The sequence below is a fragment of the Trichomycterus rosablanca genome, chromosome 23 (assembly GCF_030014385.1).
Source record: "Trichomycterus rosablanca isolate fTriRos1 chromosome 23, fTriRos1.hap1, whole genome shotgun sequence".
Taxonomy (NCBI): domain Eukaryota; kingdom Metazoa; phylum Chordata; class Actinopteri; order Siluriformes; family Trichomycteridae; genus Trichomycterus; species Trichomycterus rosablanca.
Genome location: NC_086010.1, coordinates 9,042,725 through 9,059,325, shown reverse-complemented (window position 1 = coordinate 9,059,325; position 16,601 = coordinate 9,042,725). Strand labels below are relative to the sequence as shown.

At 42.4% G+C, this 16,601-nt stretch overlaps 1 protein-coding gene across 3 annotated transcripts in view; it reads right to left on the bottom strand.

Annotated features, from left to right (window-relative positions):
- LOC134300939 (dnaJ homolog subfamily C member 13-like) overlaps positions 1 to 16,601 on the bottom strand; it is a 78,419-nt gene that overhangs the window by 3,502 nt on the left and 58,316 nt on the right. For 2 of the 3 annotated variants that reach the window (XM_062985418.1, XM_062985419.1), the window contains 14 exons: positions 15,165 to 15,278; positions 13,004 to 13,120; positions 10,960 to 11,137; positions 9,716 to 9,807; positions 9,444 to 9,543; positions 9,254 to 9,328; positions 9,027 to 9,139; positions 7,892 to 8,061; positions 7,307 to 7,349; positions 5,503 to 5,676; positions 5,195 to 5,374; positions 3,658 to 3,798; positions 3,303 to 3,446; positions 2,412 to 2,511 (listed from right to left, as the gene is read on the bottom strand). In XM_062985418.1, the coding sequence (XP_062841488.1) occupies positions 2,412 to 2,511; positions 3,303 to 3,446; positions 3,658 to 3,798; positions 5,195 to 5,374; positions 5,503 to 5,676; positions 7,307 to 7,349; positions 7,892 to 8,061; positions 9,027 to 9,139; positions 9,254 to 9,328; positions 9,444 to 9,543; positions 9,716 to 9,807; positions 10,960 to 11,137; positions 13,004 to 13,120; positions 15,165 to 15,278 (1,741 nt within the window). Of the gene's footprint in view, positions 1 to 2,086; positions 2,184 to 2,411; positions 2,512 to 3,302; positions 3,447 to 3,657; positions 3,799 to 5,194; positions 5,375 to 5,502; positions 5,677 to 7,306; positions 7,350 to 7,891; positions 8,062 to 9,026; positions 9,140 to 9,253; positions 9,329 to 9,443; positions 9,544 to 9,715; positions 9,808 to 10,959; positions 11,138 to 13,003; positions 13,121 to 15,164; positions 15,279 to 16,601 lie in introns of all 3 variants that reach the window. The other variant, XM_062985420.1, reaches the window with a different exon arrangement.

Sequence of the window (16,601 nt, the reverse complement as noted above, 5' to 3'; positions counted from 1 at the left end):
ATCTTTTACAGAGGGGTTGCCATGTATTAACAGCTATATTCTGCATCTAATTGTAGCCCAGCGGTTCCCAACATTTTTGGTCAACTGAACCCCTTTAACCCTTTCCTAGTATATGGCCAGTCAATATGTCGTTGCAGTCTTTCAGCCAGCATGCCCTGGCCTGTTGGGGTAAGGGAGGAACTCCCTACATATTTATCCATAGGCCCGTCCCAATCGATAATGCAAATGACTTTTATTAGTGTGTTCTCCCTGTTGCTATTTATAGACTGCCTTTCGGTAATTTATTGGATTTTCTGTGGGTGGGTGTAAACTTTTTAGTGGATAAATAAAGGTCAACCTAAAGGATTCACCTTAAGATCTGCCCTTTGTAGAATAAAGACTGTCATTAAGTGAAATTTTGTAATAAATATGATCATTTCAAGCAAAGTCTCTGACATTAAATTAAAATCAAAATTATATTACTATCATTAATATCAGTTTTATTATGACAAGGCTATTAAGCAACATCAATTTTTACTGTATTTACAGCTTATCCTGCTCTAAATATCCTGCTTATTATTCTTACAAGGTCACAAAGGCATGTTCCATTGTTTATTATTATTTTTTTTTAAATAGATAGATACTTTATTAATCCCGAAGGAAATGAAAGATTATTAATTATTATTACATTTTCTCCCTATTTGCATCCGAAGAGAGCACGTCGCTGCACACGCCTCTTCCGACACGTGCACAGCCCTCCTCTTCTCGCCCATGCACTCTGCACAGACGTCTCTTCGGCCAATCAGGGTCCTTACGCAGCGTATGTAGACCCACCCACCCACCTACACATAGTCCGGCCCCCACCCTACAGATACGGTGTCCAATTAGTATCTGCTGCAGGCACTGCCAATTATGCCCACTAGATGGCGCCCAGCTGACTGGAGGCAACTGAGTTTCAAACCGAGGACTTCAGAATCCCGGCCTTGGTGTGCTAGAGGAATATATCCCACAGTGCCGCCGGGCACCCATTATTATTATTGTTATTATTTGTTTATGTGATACTAAAATTTCCTTTACTTTAATTACCCCCAGCTGTACCAGCACAAACCCCTTGGTGTTTACAAACTCATGCTTGGAAAACCATTCAATCCTTCAGCGTTTTCTAGCAGGTGCTCCAAGTTGGGAGCAGCGTTACAAGCAGCGTTTTAATCAGATTATTTTGTCCTAGTAACAAGTTTCCTAGTTAAAACACAGCATTAGCAAGCAAGCTAACTTTAGCCAGTTGGCTGGCACACCTTCAGTATCCACAGAGCCAAACAAAGCACCGTACAGAGCCTGTAAAAGATCAGAGCATAGCAAGAAGCCATTTGAACGTTTTAGGCAGCAAGCCACGGTTAACTGGCAACCACACCACACGAGCTCCGATCTGATCCCAGGCATCGAGGCATAACAGCTGCTGAGGCATCAGATAGAGCCAAAAGCATAAGCTGTCTGATTTGTTTGGCTTTGCCAAATCCAGGGCAGTTCTGGCAGCACAGAAACTGATTCAACCGGCTTGTTAAAAAGGGTGCCATCCAATGAGAGTAGCATGTCCCAATTCATTACAGCCTACTACTATTATTTTTCTAATGGATGCGGCTGAAAACCTTTTAATTAGAATTGACACCTACATACTTTTAGGACATTAGGGGTTCTTAAAGCACATTTTTAAGAGATATCCAGACTTGGACCATCATGCTGTCTTTTTCACATACTTACCACAATAATGAAGTGAAATGTGTGTGGCTGCAAATGGAATCAATTAAAGTATACACAAGTATTCTTTATATAAACGATAAAGAAATTAAAAGTAATTATTGACTCTAACTGAATTTTCAGAAAGCCTTCCCTGACTGGATGAAGCAAATGAAAATGTGTGACTTCCAAAAAACATCCTAGTTTTAATAATTCTAATGTTATGAAGATCAAACCTCATATATGTTATGTCTACCCAAAGTATATTTTCACACTGCTAAATACAGATGTTGGCGTGAGACGAAACACAAGCTGAAGAGCTGATCTGAGAATGAGGAGAGAAAAGCGAGAAGAAGTGTGCCAGTGAGTCTACCTGTGTTAAAAGAAAAGAGAAAAAGATGGGGGACGTTCCCCTTAGAGTCCACCACGCAATGGACTACTGGCAGCCAGGAGAGAAGGAGTGGACACACCTGGAAAAGCAGGAGAAGGAAAAGTGGGGGAAAGAAAGGACAAAGCAAGAGGAAGTAAGATAAAGCAACAGTTATTTCAATTACACCAAAGTAGCCATTAGTAAAGCAGCAGTAAAGCAGCAATCAGTCTTATAGATAATTAATGTACCTAAGCAGTATAGGATAAACATAGGATAGGTCACTTTTTAAGACAACACGAGCAGAGGAACATGGGAACGTGTTTCATACCAGTCAGGTAGCCTGCAGTCTGGGACTCCCTGATGAACAGATCGTGTTTCTGATCTTTGAAGGCACTCCACACAGTGGATCGAGACAGGATTTCATTCACCTGGAACAACATTGCATGATTACTCTGTCTGTATGTCTCTACAATGTAAAGCATTTATGTTTGACAGAAAGAGGTGCATAGAACTTAAACACTATGGTCAAAAGTATGTGGACACCCCTCTTATATAGCAAGTTCAAACATTTCCATTTTCCTTTTCCAACACCCTTTTCTGTAAGGTGTTTAAAACCAGCTAGGCACAATAAATGATATGATTCTGCACAGATCCCTGAACATAACCCTGTTCAGGATGAATTAGAACGACGACTGTGAACCATTCAACATCAATGCCTGGCCTCATTGTTGCTTTTTTAACTTAATGAGCTAATAATCCAACAGCAGGCGCTTTATCCAGACAGTATATTGTCTAAGAAATTGAGGGTTAAGGACCTTGCTCAAAGACCCAACAGTGGCAACCTTACAGTGGTGGGGCTTGAACCAGCAACCTTTTGATTACTAGTCCAGTAACTAGCCTTAACCACTAGGCTACAACTGCCCTTAGAGCCCAGGATCAGCCATCGTACGACCCCTTTAGAGCCGAGAGGGTAAAAGGCCGTGTTTAACGGCCCAACAGTGGTTGCATGGCAGAGCCAGGATTTGACCTCTCAACCTTTCGATTGATAGCCCAAAGCTCTACCCACTAGGGTACCACTGTCAGACCCAAAAGACGTATTGATGGCCACATATCTATTAATAACTATACCTAAACCAATATCTATATGTAATGAGCTTGTGCTCAGGCGTCCACATAGTTTAGGCCATATAGTGTGTGTGTGTGTGTGTGTGTCAGTCACCTGTTCTCCATACTGTAGGCTGCGTGTCATGGATTTGAGAGCGTTGACGATCTGGGCTTTGGTAGCTGCAGCGTTCTGCACGGTCTCTAACCCCACTCCTTCTAAAAGCTTCAGCAAGTAGGGCACCAGTTCTACTCTCAGAGCCTACACACATAGAAATAACTGTGTATTTTACATCACTATAACCTCTGCATATGTAGTTGAATAAAATCCTATCTTAAATGTGAGGAAATTACTAGGCTGTACACACTGAGTGGACATAATTACTATAAGGGTCTATGAACATTTTCAGCTGTATAGAAAACAGAGGCGATCGAAAGATGAATGGAAGGGAGTGTAGCAGTGTGTATGTTACCTGTGCGACCAGATCAGTTTGCTCTCGCTGGAACATACGGTTGAGGGCCTCGCATGCTAGTGCTGCCAAATCAGCCCTGGCCTTCATTCCACACATCAACGGGCCGATGGTTTCCAATGCTGCCATGGAGCGCACACACAACTGCAAAGAACACAGTGTTACCTACACTGAGTTTGCTCAAAAATGTACATTTTCTAAAGGTGTGTGCTTTCTTTAACTGAATGATCAAAAGACATCCTTTTTTGTCTAAATAACCTTGTTCTTTTATGAGTTTAGTGTGGATTTTCCCAAAACATGGGAACAACATAAAGACACACCATTTAACCGACAGTATTTAAACACCTGACCATGAGCTTGTTGGACATCCCATTTCAAAAACAATGGTTTCAAAATAGAGCTATAACAACAGTCAGTCTTCTGAGGAGGCTTCTCACAAGTCTAAGGGAATGTGCGCCCATTCAGTCAAGAGTGTTTGTATGTCTGGGCACCGGTGTTGGTCAAGAAAGCTTCAACTGATGTTCTAGTTCATTCTAAAGCTGTTCAGTGGGGCTGATGTCAGGGCTCTGTTTCTTGAAACCAAGCTTTTCCTAATGTCTTCACAGACCTTGCTTGCATAGTCATGCTGGAACAGGAAAGAGCCTTCCCTAAACTGTTGCTGCAAAGTTGGAAGCATGTAATTTCTCTAAAATACAGATAAAAAATTCAAAGGGGTGTCCCAATACTTTTGTCCATATAGTGTAGCTTAAAGAGTTTGGTGTCTGCACACAGTCCTGCTCCTCACCCCAGTGAAGCACCTTTGGGATGGATGTCAATTAAGAGCCAGATATTCTCACAGACAGACCTCACAAATACTTTATTTTAACTAAATGGGCACAAATTTCCACAGACATGCTCCAAATGGGCCCGCTCAGGTGGCACAGCGGTAAAACACGCCAGCATACCCGAGCTGACATTTCGAATTCATCGGTTCAAAACTCGGCTCTGCCATCTGGCTGGGCTGGGTGGCTATATGAACAACGATTGGCTTGTTGTTCTTACAGGGCGGGAAGCCAGAGAGGGACATTATAACTGATGCAATCACGACCTCTGCTGGCTGATTGATGGCGCCTGCATAGAGTGAAGGAATAATGTGGACAGGGTGTGGCTCTCCGTACACAAAGCTGATCCACATATAAACTTGCCTCATGCAGGTAAAGATGCAGTCGGCTACTGCGCATGTGTCGGAGGGGGCGTGTGACAGTCTCGCTAACCTCAAACAGAAGTGGGGATCAGTAGAGAGGAAGCGTAATGCACTCGGGTAATTGGATACGACTAAATTGGGAAAAATGCTCCAAACTTGAGCAACTCAGTATCCGTTCCCATTATTTTGGAAAGGGATTTCCGTAGCGCTCATGATCGGTGTTCACATACTTTTGGTCATGTACTGAAGCATGATGGGTAATTTTGTAGAAAGCCAAAAATAAAAACAGTTAAATTAATTAATGTACATTAATAACAAAACATCCCAACATGAAACTGTGTACATGTATGTGCGCACCTCACTGTCTGACAGGACGTGTATGAGGCGGATGGAGCTTTTCGGCACGGCGTTGTTCTTGTGATTGAGGGCTCCTAAAATTCTGGGCAGGTGACCGAGAGGAGGAACCTGATCAGCCAACTGAGTCTGAGTGCTAAACAAACACACGGCCGCAGTGGTGACCGTCTCCAAAGCCTCACCCTGATAAAAGAAAGGAACAGGATACAGAACAGAATAAAAAATGGCATTTTTACTGAAAACTTGTCACAGCCAAACATCTCATTAGGAGACATTAGGATGAATGGTTGTGTGTGTATAGAAGGACTCACGTTGGGGTTGTTCCTCTCCAGTAGCTCGGTGAGGGTGTCGAGCAGGGAGACGAGGAACTCTCTGGGTTTCCTTAACACCCAACCAGGCTGAGCTATAAAGATGCGCAGGAACACACCACCCACCTCCAGCTCACCCTGTCCTGCTGCGTATGCTACCGTGAAGTCCTCAGGAAGCTACACATACATACACACACACTTACTTTCAAAAAGATGCTCAAACTTGCAGTTTGTAACACGCATTTGTTAAATAAATGTGACACAGACAAATAGATTAGAGTCGTAAATGTATGAATACATGAATGGAACTTTTAATAAACCCTGTCGACCTTCCTCCATCTGGCACGCCTATTTGTGCCTGTTAGACGCCCGTCGAGGTCCTTAGCACATCTGAGATTTATACTAGAGAGCTTGTGATCAAAGCAGTGGTCTGCTAGTGCTTTAAACTACTGTGCCACCTGAGGCGTACCCGGCTCCTTAACTTTCATCCTGATCAGTCAGAAGGGGTCCAGGATTACTTGAAAATCTGGAAATGTACTTTTTCATATATACCTAACGGCAACTACTTCTAAAAAGAATTCTACAAGTTTGAGAAGGTGGGAGGAGACCAAATTGGACAGTGGGAGAACATGACAAAGCCTTCTAGATGGTTACTGCAGATGAGGCTGGAAACTACTTGTGATTTATGTTAGGGATGCATCAAAACCATTTTTTCCCAACCGAGTACAAGTACAAGTACATGTATTTTTGTACTTGCTGACACCGATACCAATACCTATTTAGAATACCTTTTTTTTTTTTTTTTTTTTAAACAAAAACACACGAGAAGTGACGAGAAGTTTAATGATACCACGTCCAAAAATGCACGTCAACAAGTAGCGAGTGATCAAAGTGTTTGTGCGCTGATGTGATGAAATCAAGGAGGAAAAATAAATGAATCTGAGTGGATTTGGCAACACGAATAGCATGGATTGTTCTGTAGTGAGTTGGAGGTTAATAAATATTTTTGCAATGTTGGTGTTTTGTTGTTATGTTTTGTAGAGAACGATCAGGTCAGAGATACTGTAAAACGTGTGTGTGTGCCGGTGTATTCTGATATAAACTATATTATCCCCCTGTCCCACCTGTTTACACTCCTCTCCTGCGTTTCCCCTCACACCGTATCCTGCGTGCCAGTCGCACATCTCAGAATCTGACGTGCTAGAAACCTCGATCCGGTCGCCGAGCGCTCGGCGAGCCGGTCGGATCGAGTTGTTGGATAGTTCACACTTAGCGATCGAGAGCCGAGTTTTGATCGCCGAGTGAACGCCGAGTTGCTCCCGAGCCGGCAAATCTAACCAGTCGCCGAGCGAAAATCAGGGCAAAAGTCGTGTAGTGTGAACTAGGCATAACGCAGCAACGTGCACTAGGCACACGGTATCGGATGTTTAGTATCGGAGCCTCGTTTGCGAGTACGAGTACAAGTTAATGAGCGCGGTATCGGGCAAATACCCAATACCAGTATCGGTACTCATGCATCTCTAATTTATGTAATGACAACAGAAACAGATGTGTAGAATCTTTAGTGATATTCTGGGGTTTTGTGATAGTGAGAATGCATCGCATCTACTACGTAAAAAAAAAATGGCACATGGTAGAACACGGGCAAGCTGTGTGGCAGCACCTGGCTCCATAAAAGATGGCACAGCCAGTGCGAAGTGGCCTCACAATGGTTCTTTAAAACATTGAAAAACTGATGACATTAATATTGAGGATGTGCCCTAAAATGCAAGTTGGCCTTGGTAACTAGACAGCTGCTCAAACTCACCTTCCAGTTCACATCTGGATTGTCCTTTTGCTGCTTGAAGTGTCTGAAAGAAAAATGTAAAGGAGTTAAAATTATTATATATAATTATTTAGTCATTGACAATGGTAAGTGCCACATGGGTGAGGGCTGGGGTTCAAATCCCAGGCTGGGCTCACAAGTACAGAAGGTGCATGGTATTACATGAATCAAACTAATGGGGAGTGTGCTGGGCCCAGGCCTGGATAAATAGGAGGGTTGTGACAGGATGGGCATACAGTGTAAAAATCTAATTTGCGGAGTAATGATCCGCTCTGGCAACCCCTGACTGAAGCAGCCGAAAGGAATCATTTGTTCATTCAGTCAGTCATTAACAATTCCCCATTATGACATGTCTTAATATGGTGGTAGTTGTAATATCATGGATAGATCTACACCCCTTGAAATAGGGAGGGGAGGGGTGCTGTGCTAAGTGCCTTATTGTGTAAACGTAAGCACAGAAAATGACCGCTTTCCAACCACAAAAAAACAAGACAAGTAATGCTAGCCTTTGTGTAGTGCACAGTGTGTTAAGGAGTGTGTGTGTGTGTGTGTGGAAGAGTGCCTCACTCGAGCATCATTTCTCTGACGGTGGTGGAGACTGCCTCTCGCGATGTGTCATTCCAGATCAGCTCGGGGTTTTCATGTGTGCCCTCGAAGATGTGCACGGCGGCCTCTGCGTTGTCGCGCATGGCGTCCATAAAAACACCAGGCAGGAAGCGCATCAGATAAAGACGTACCTTTAAGCAACAGAAAGGAGGAAATATTGTATTTTTGCTCCATAACGTCTTACACAAACCACACCCTGCATACTGAATAGTAGAGAAATAGCAATGACACTAATAGTGTACATGTTTATATGTGTTGAGTACAGAACGTTGTTTTCTGGCTGCTGTTTTGGACAGATATACGCTATATACGTGGCATGTCAAGTTTCTGGTTCATATAATGGTACCAATGTTTTTAGAGGGCGGGGTACGGCTTGGTACTCTCATCATATCCTTCATTACATAAGGTGTACTAGTTTGATGTGTGTTAAGTGGTCTTAGAAGATTGATAGCTGTTATACTGTATAAGCTTGTGTTCGAAAATATCTTGTCTGCACCCAAGAGGTGCAGCGGGATATTCCACTAGCACACCAGCTGTACACCCTGGTTCGAATCTCGGCTCTGCTACCGGTCGACTGGGCGCCATCTAGCGGGCACAATTGCCAGTGACCGAGTCTGCTGTGTGGGAAAAGACCAGATTAAGTGGGTGGGGTCTTCAAACACTGTGCAGACCGCAAGACCCTGGTTAGCAGATTGAGGCGGTTGTGCAGAAGTGAATGAGCCATGTGCGAATCCAACGAAGCAAGGGGCGAAAAAAAGAAGGGGTGTGGGGACTGAGCGTGCATCGGAAGGGGTGTGGAGCAGGCAAATATACCCTCCTTGAATGGAATCGGGATCTCCAGCAGCGAAAGACTAATTGGCTATGCTGAATTGGGAGAAAAAGGGAGAACATGCGTAAATAAATAGAAATTCTTATATGACACTTTTGGGAGGAACCCAGCCTTACTAACGTCCTTGTAGAGGAATGAAAGTAAATCAATGCAGTTAGTATAGGCAGTTACAGGAGTCTACATACTTTTGGCTACGTATTCAATCAATGTTCATGTCCTACACCACATATTTGCTTTTCACTCTACATACATGTTTTTAATTCTTACCTTGGGACCGACCAGCTTGTCCGAAGTCATCTTGGAGAAGAGCTCAGCGGTCTGAGCTCGCACCTGAGGGTGGGTGGAGTTACAGAATAAATCCAACAGGTAGATCAGGGCACCTGTAGGATAATAGAAATAATGTGATGAGTCTCTTGTTTTTCCCATCTACTCTGACTACAGAAATCAGAATGATTAGCCACTGTAAAAGTGCAACTATAATGTCTTAGACTCACCTTTGGCCATTGCCTCTTTTACAATCTTGGTGTTGGATGTGAGGGCATACAGAGTCTCCAGGACCAGTTGCCTGCCTGTATGCATGCATGCACAGAACACAGGGGCTTAAAGGTCATTTTTTAACTGATATTTTGGCATATTTATACATCTGGCACAGTTTTACACTGAATGCCCTTGGGGCCGACTTACTTGAGGGTAAGGAGTGTAGCAGCACCAGCAGATTGGCCAGCACCATAGACTCAGCAATGTTACTGACACACTCCTGGTTGGATGTCACCGTGTTCACAACCTTTAACCAACACACATATATTAAAAACAAGTGTTTGTATAACCTGCTACAGTTTCACTAATTAATGGACATACTGAGCATAACATGCATCACCTGATAAACTGATGCTATGCACTAAAAAACTACTCTTGTGGTGTTGATGCAGGTATAAGCATAATAAAAAAAAAAGTACCTCCAAGACTAGCTGCTGGACTTTTCCAGCCCCGTGGACTCTGAGCAGTGAAAAGAGCAGTTTGAAATGACCGATGCATTCTGTTTCCGAGCCTGTGAAAGAGCAAGAAGGTTGAGTAGCCCTGGCGTTCACAAATAGCTCCGATTCGGAATCAGAGTACTGAAGAATATTAGTTGACCTCATTTAATATGCAAGGCTTTCTCATAGACAAAGTTTGGACTGCAGGGCAAATCATGTTGGTGTTTTTTAATCAGATATTATGAGATAATGTTAGCACAAAAAAATTACAATTGTCACTTTTAATTCAGTATCCAGCTTCTATTGTTCCATTCTCCATGCATGTACGTCCAGGTACTCCTGGTATTATATTAATAATAATAATAATACATTTTATTTATATAGCGCTTTTCAAGATACTCAAAGACGCTTTACATAAGACAAATAATCAAAACAAATACGTACATACACCATGCAAATCATAGTACAAAATCAAAATAGTACATCAACATCAAGAATAATTAATATTAATAACCTTATTTATTTACTTTTGTTACATTCATGACAGGGCAGGTAGTTACTGGTTACACAAGATTAATCAGTTCAAGTATTTAATATCAAACACAGTCACTGACAATTTTGTATGTCCAATTCACCTCACTTGCATGTCTTTGGACTGTGAGACAAAACCATAGCTCCTGGAGGAAACCCACGCAGACACGGGGACTCCACACAGAGGACCCGGGCTGCTCCACCTGGGAATCAAACCCAGGACCTTCTTGCTGTGAGGCGACAGTGCTACCCACCGAGCCACCGTGCCACCCCATTAATAACCTAACCCTTTCTGTATAAGGTAAGGTACTGGACTAGTAATCAGAGGTTGCCGGTTCAAGCCCCACCATGGCCAACTTGCCTATTTTGGGTCCCTGAGCTACACCCTTAACCCTTAATTACTCAAGTTGTATTCAGTTGTAACTGTAAGTTGCTGTGTAAATGCAGCACATGTAAATACTGACAATATAAGGATGTGCGAACAGTTGTAGCCTAGCGGTTAAGGTACTGGACTAGCAAGCACAATGCCACTAGTTCAAAACCCCACCACTAACATTGTTGCCATTGCCATTGTTGGTCCCTTAAGCAAGGCCCTTAACCCTCAATTGCTTAGACTGTAAACTGTAAGTCGCTTTGAATAAAAGCGTGTGCTAAATGCTGGAAATATAAATGTATAATATTCTGTGTGTTGTTACCTGGATTGTTTTTGATAACATTTCGCAGTGCCTCCAGGGCCATTTCAGCCCATCTCAGTCTCTGAGCATGCTGCTGCGACTCCACTTTATTAGTCTGGGTCATAGCCAGGAGTGTGTTCAGGTACTGTGCCTGAGAGCCCACGTAGTCCAGAAGACTTGCCGCAAAAGCCTTTGGATACTGACAGACCAAGAGAGAGAGAGAGAGAAAAGAGGGAAACGTAAAAGCATTTTTTAAATACATAAGTCATATAGTTTGTTGATGCTTGTTTGTTTTGTTAACCCATCCATACATGTATGTATTATTATTTGGGCTTGCATTCATTTAGCAGTGCCACCAACTTGGTCCAGCACTGTTCAGACATAATTAGCTGTGTCTGAGGGAGGAAGAGTCAGATTGAGTCCCAGCTATGTTTGGTTCAAGGTACAAGGGGCAAGTGGTGAAAAAATCCAAAGAGTAAAGTGTGCTCTAGGGCTGGGCGATATATCGAGATTTGATAAAATATATTTTAAGATATTCATAAGACAATATCGCATTTATCGATATAGATGTTGCGTTCCAGTTAGATCCGACAGTTCGTCTTTCTCTTCTCCCAGTTTGTCTCTCTCTGCACATGTTCACCTGCCCAGCCTCTCTCACTGAACACAACTCGCCCCTCCCTCCCCACCGCCAATCCCTTTCATTTCTGTAAGTAAAACTCCCATGATAGCGTGGAGACGGTGGAGGAGCTGGTTAGTAAATAGAATAATAATGGCTCAATTATTTGCAGATGGTTCATATTCAGTGGTGGAGAAGTGTCAGGTGAGCAGCAGAATAATGTATTCAGTAGAGAACGCCGAAAACAAGTCCAGATAAAAGGTTCCAGCTCCGTGTACCTTCATTCGTTTTTCACTTCAAATCCCAAAGTTGAAAAACAAGAAAACGAGTCGTTATTCGTTTCAAAAAACAATATTGGAAAACGGAAATACATACAAGCACATGCACGCGCTGACATGCATGTATTTACTTCATATAGAAACGTTTATACTGGATGATCGCCCGACGTCCGACACGTCATTTATTTATTTATCATGTATTATAGTATTTCTTGTTCTTGACCAATAAACAACCAAAAATTAATAAAATTGCATGAACTAACTCTGCAGTAAACAAGGAGCAAACAGCTATTAAACAACAAATAAAGCTGTTAAATAATAATAAAGTGCATAAAGCAGAACGCTGAATAAAGTGCATTAAATGTTGTAATAGTTACACAGTTACATGAACGATTAGTTCTGCCTGTATTACAGAACTGAGTTCTATACGGTAAAAAAAATATATATTAATGTAAATGTTAATGTTGTGGCGACTGATGTAAAATAATGTATAAAGTACAAGTGTGTGTGTGTGTGTGTGTGTGTGGGGGGGGGGGGGGGGGGTGTTAACGAGAACGCACAGCGGGAGACGATAAATTCTGATCTCTTCCCTACACACTCGCTCCCTGCGCCCTATAGTGCACTTAACATTCTTAAAGGGCCAGACAATATATTTGTAATTCACATTACACGACAGGTGAGACGTTAGAAAACAACAAACATTTTCTTAGAATAGCTCTTTTTTTTTTTTTTTTTTTTTGGAAAAATAGTTCTTGTGTGAAGCTTCCCCAGCATGAATATTAATAAAAGTGCCTGTAAAAAATTTGGAACATGTAGCTTTATCTCAGAAGTGTCTTTTTGTTATTACCTTATGGGATGAAAAAATATCGAGATATATATCGTATATCGCCATTCAGCTAAAATATATCGAGATATTACTTTTGATCCATATCGCCCAGCCCTAGTGTGCTCCTCCTTGCATGATAAAGCTCTGGTAGGAATTTGTGAGGTGAGGTATGAATGGATGCTGTTAGAGGTAAAGGTAACCCAACGTTTACATGGGCTTTCAAAAGCAAATTCTTTCTGCCACTATAATTTCATTTTTAAACTGAAAATAACAAAAATACTTAAACATTCCTATAAAAAATTATAGGAAAAATGTGTACTTAAACAGTCTGTTAATGATTCTTACCTCCAGAGGAAAGGCAGGCTGCTCATTGTAAACACGGACAAAAATCTCTCCCACGATGAGCTCTTTGCTGTGTTCGCTGAATACAAACTGTGCACCGAAATTTTTGTCGCATTCACCCTAGACGAACATATGCATTAATACAAGAATAACTTTGCCATCATTAACTGATCATGAGCTTGTCGGACATCCCATTTCAAAAACAAATAATATTAAAATAGAGTGGCCTTGATGTGATCTTTTCTGGTATACAGTGTATCACAAAAGTGAGTACACCCCTCACATTTCTGCAGATATTTAAGTATATCTTTTCATGGGACAACACTGACAAAATGACACTTTGACACAATGAAAAGTAGTCTGTGTGCAGCTTATATAACAGTGTAAATTTATTCTTCCCTCAAAATAACTCAATATACAGCCATTAATGTCTAAACCACCGGCAACAAAAGTGAGTACACCCCTAAGAGACTACACCCCTAAATGTCCAAATTGAGCACTGCTTGTCATTTTCCCTCCAAAATGTCATGTGATTTGTTAGTGTTACTAGGTCTCAGGTGTGCATAGGGAGCAGGTGTGTTCAATTTAGTAGTACAGCTCTCACACTCTCTCATACTGGTCACTGAAAGTTCCAACATGGCACCTCATGGCAAAGAACTCTCTGAGGATCTTAAAAGACGAATTGTTGCGCTACATGAAGATGGCCAAGGCTACAAGAAGATTGCCAACACCCTGAAACTGAGCTGCAGCACAGTGGCCAAGATCATCCAGCGTTTTAAAAGAGCAGGGTCCACTCAGAACAGACCTCGCGTTGGTCGTCCAAAGAAGCTGAGTGCACATGCTCAGCGTCACATCCAACTGCTGTCTTTGAAAGATAGGCGCAGGAGTGCTGTCAGCATTGCTGCAGATATTGAAAAGGTGTGGGGTCAGCCTGTCAGTGCTCAGACCATACGCCGCACACTACATCAAATTGGTCTGCATGGCTGTCACCCCAGAAGGAAGCCTCTTCTGAAGTCTCTACACAAGAAAGCCCGCAAACAGTTTGCTGAAGACATGTCAACAAAGGACATGGATTACTGGAACCATGTCTTATTGGCTGATGAGACCAAGATTAATTTGTTTGGTTCAGATGGTCTCAAGCATGTGTGGCAGCAATCAGGTGAGGAGTACAAAGATAAGTGTGTCATGCCTACAGTCAAGCATGGTGGTGGGAATGCCATGGTCTGGGGCTGCATGAGTGCAGCAGGTGTTGGGGAGTTACATTTCATTGAGGGACACATGAACTACAATATGTACTGTGAAATACTGAAGCAGAGCATGATCCCCTCCCTCCGGAAACTGGGTCGCAGGGCAGTGTTCCAGCATGATAATGACCCCAAACACACCTCTAAGACGACCACTGCTTTATTGAAGAGGCTGAGGGTAAAGGTGATGGACTGGCCAAGCATGTCTCCAGACCTAAACCCAATAGAACATCTTTGGGGCATCCTCAAGCGGAAGGTGGAGGAGCGCAAAGTCTCGAATATCCGCCAGCTCCGTGATGTCGTCATGGAGGAGTGGAAAAGCATTCCAGTGGCAACCTGTGAAGCTCTGGTAAACTCCATGCCCAGGAGAGTTAAGGCAGTTCTGGGAAATAATGGTGGCCACACAAAATATTGACACTTCAGGAACTTTCACTAAGGGGTGTACTCACTTTTGTTGCTGGTGGTTTAGACATTAATGGCTGTATATTGAGTTATTTTGAGGGAAGAATAAATTTACACTGTTATATAAGCTGCACACAGACTACTTTTCATTGTGTCAAAGTGTCATTTTGTCAGTGTTGTCCCATGAAAAGATATACTTAAATATCTGCAGAAATGTGAGGGGTGTACTCACTTTTGTGATACACTGTAACTCCCGCTATTATGAGAAGACTTCTCACAAGAAGTATGTCTGTGGGAATTCTGTGCCTATTTAGTCAAATAAGTATTTGTAAGGCTGGGCAATTCAGGGCTCTGGTTCTCTCTGTGCTAAAAAGCTAGATAACCCAAGCAGGTGCGACTCATAAATGCCCATGGTTTTAGAATAGACGTCCAACAAGCTAATGGTCAGGTGTCCACATACATAATTGAATACCATGGCACATCCAACATGAAAGAAAGCTGCAGAGCTGTTGACTTACTCTTTTAATGTTGCCTTCTTGCTGCTCCTCCAGGAACTCTAAAAGCTCAGCCCTGGTTCCATTGTTCCAGATAAGATACGGGTTCTCAGAGTTACAATTCAACAACTTCAGCACCTACAATCAGCATAAAATCAGCATGTTCAATTATAAATTTGCGTAAATACATTTAGTACAAATTAATTGTACATATATTGATATAATGATGTACAGTGTCTACTAACATTGTTCCCTCTCACATTTGAGGGGCTACATAGACATGATTGGCTATGTCTGGGGGTGGGGTGGGGAGTTCAGGTGCTCGATGTTGGTTTATTAGGATTTTAACGTCATGTTTTACACTCTTTGTTTACAGTCATTCATGACTCATTACACAAGATTCATCAGTTCACAATTTAGTGTCTCCAATTCACCTCGCTTGCATGTCTTTGTACTGTAGGAAGAAACCGGAGCACCCAGAGGAAACCCACACAGACACGGGGAGAACATGCAAGCTCCACACAGAAAGGACTCGGACCGCCCCGCCTGGGGAACGAACCCAGGACCTTGTTGCTGTGAGGTGACAGTGCTACCCACTTAGCCACCGTGCCGCCTTCAGGTGCTCGAACAGTTCCCCCAGAATCGCTGGACGAAATACAGTTATGGACAGGACGCCAATTCCTCCCCCTTGCCCAATGTAGACAATCATTCCTGTTCATACATTCGGGACTCGAACCCTAGGTCTTAGTTGTAGTAAGATAGCCTATACTGTAATTTGTTACTATACACATTCAATACACAATTCAGCCTTGACCAATATTAAGTTTGTCAATGACTTTTACATTATTAAGGCATTATATATACTGTGTATATATATATATATATATATATATATATATATATATACAGTGTATCACAAAAGTGAGTACACCCCTCACATTTCTGCAGATATTTAAGTATATCTTTTCATGGGACAACACTGACAAAATGACACTTTGACACAATGAAAAGTAGTCTGTGTGCAGCTTATATAACAGTGTAAATTTATTCTTCCCTCAAAATAACTCAATATACAGCCATTAATGTCTAAACCACCGGCAACAAAAGTGAGTACACCCCTTAGTGAAAGTTCCTGAAGTGTCAATATTTTGTGTGGCCACCATTATTTCCCAGAACTGCCTTAACTCTCCTGGGCATGGAGTTTACCAGAGCTTCACAGGTTGCCACTGGAATGCTTTTCCACTCCTCCATGACGACATCACGGAGCTGGCGGATATTCGAGACTTTGCGCTCCTCCACCTTCCGCTTGATGATGCCCCAAAGATGTTCTATTGGGTTTAGGTCTGGAGACATGCTTGGCCAGTCCATCACCTTTACCCTCAGCCTCTTTAATAAAGCAGTGGTCGTCTTAGAGGTGTGTTTGGGGTCATTATCATGCGGGAACACTGCCCTGCGACCCAG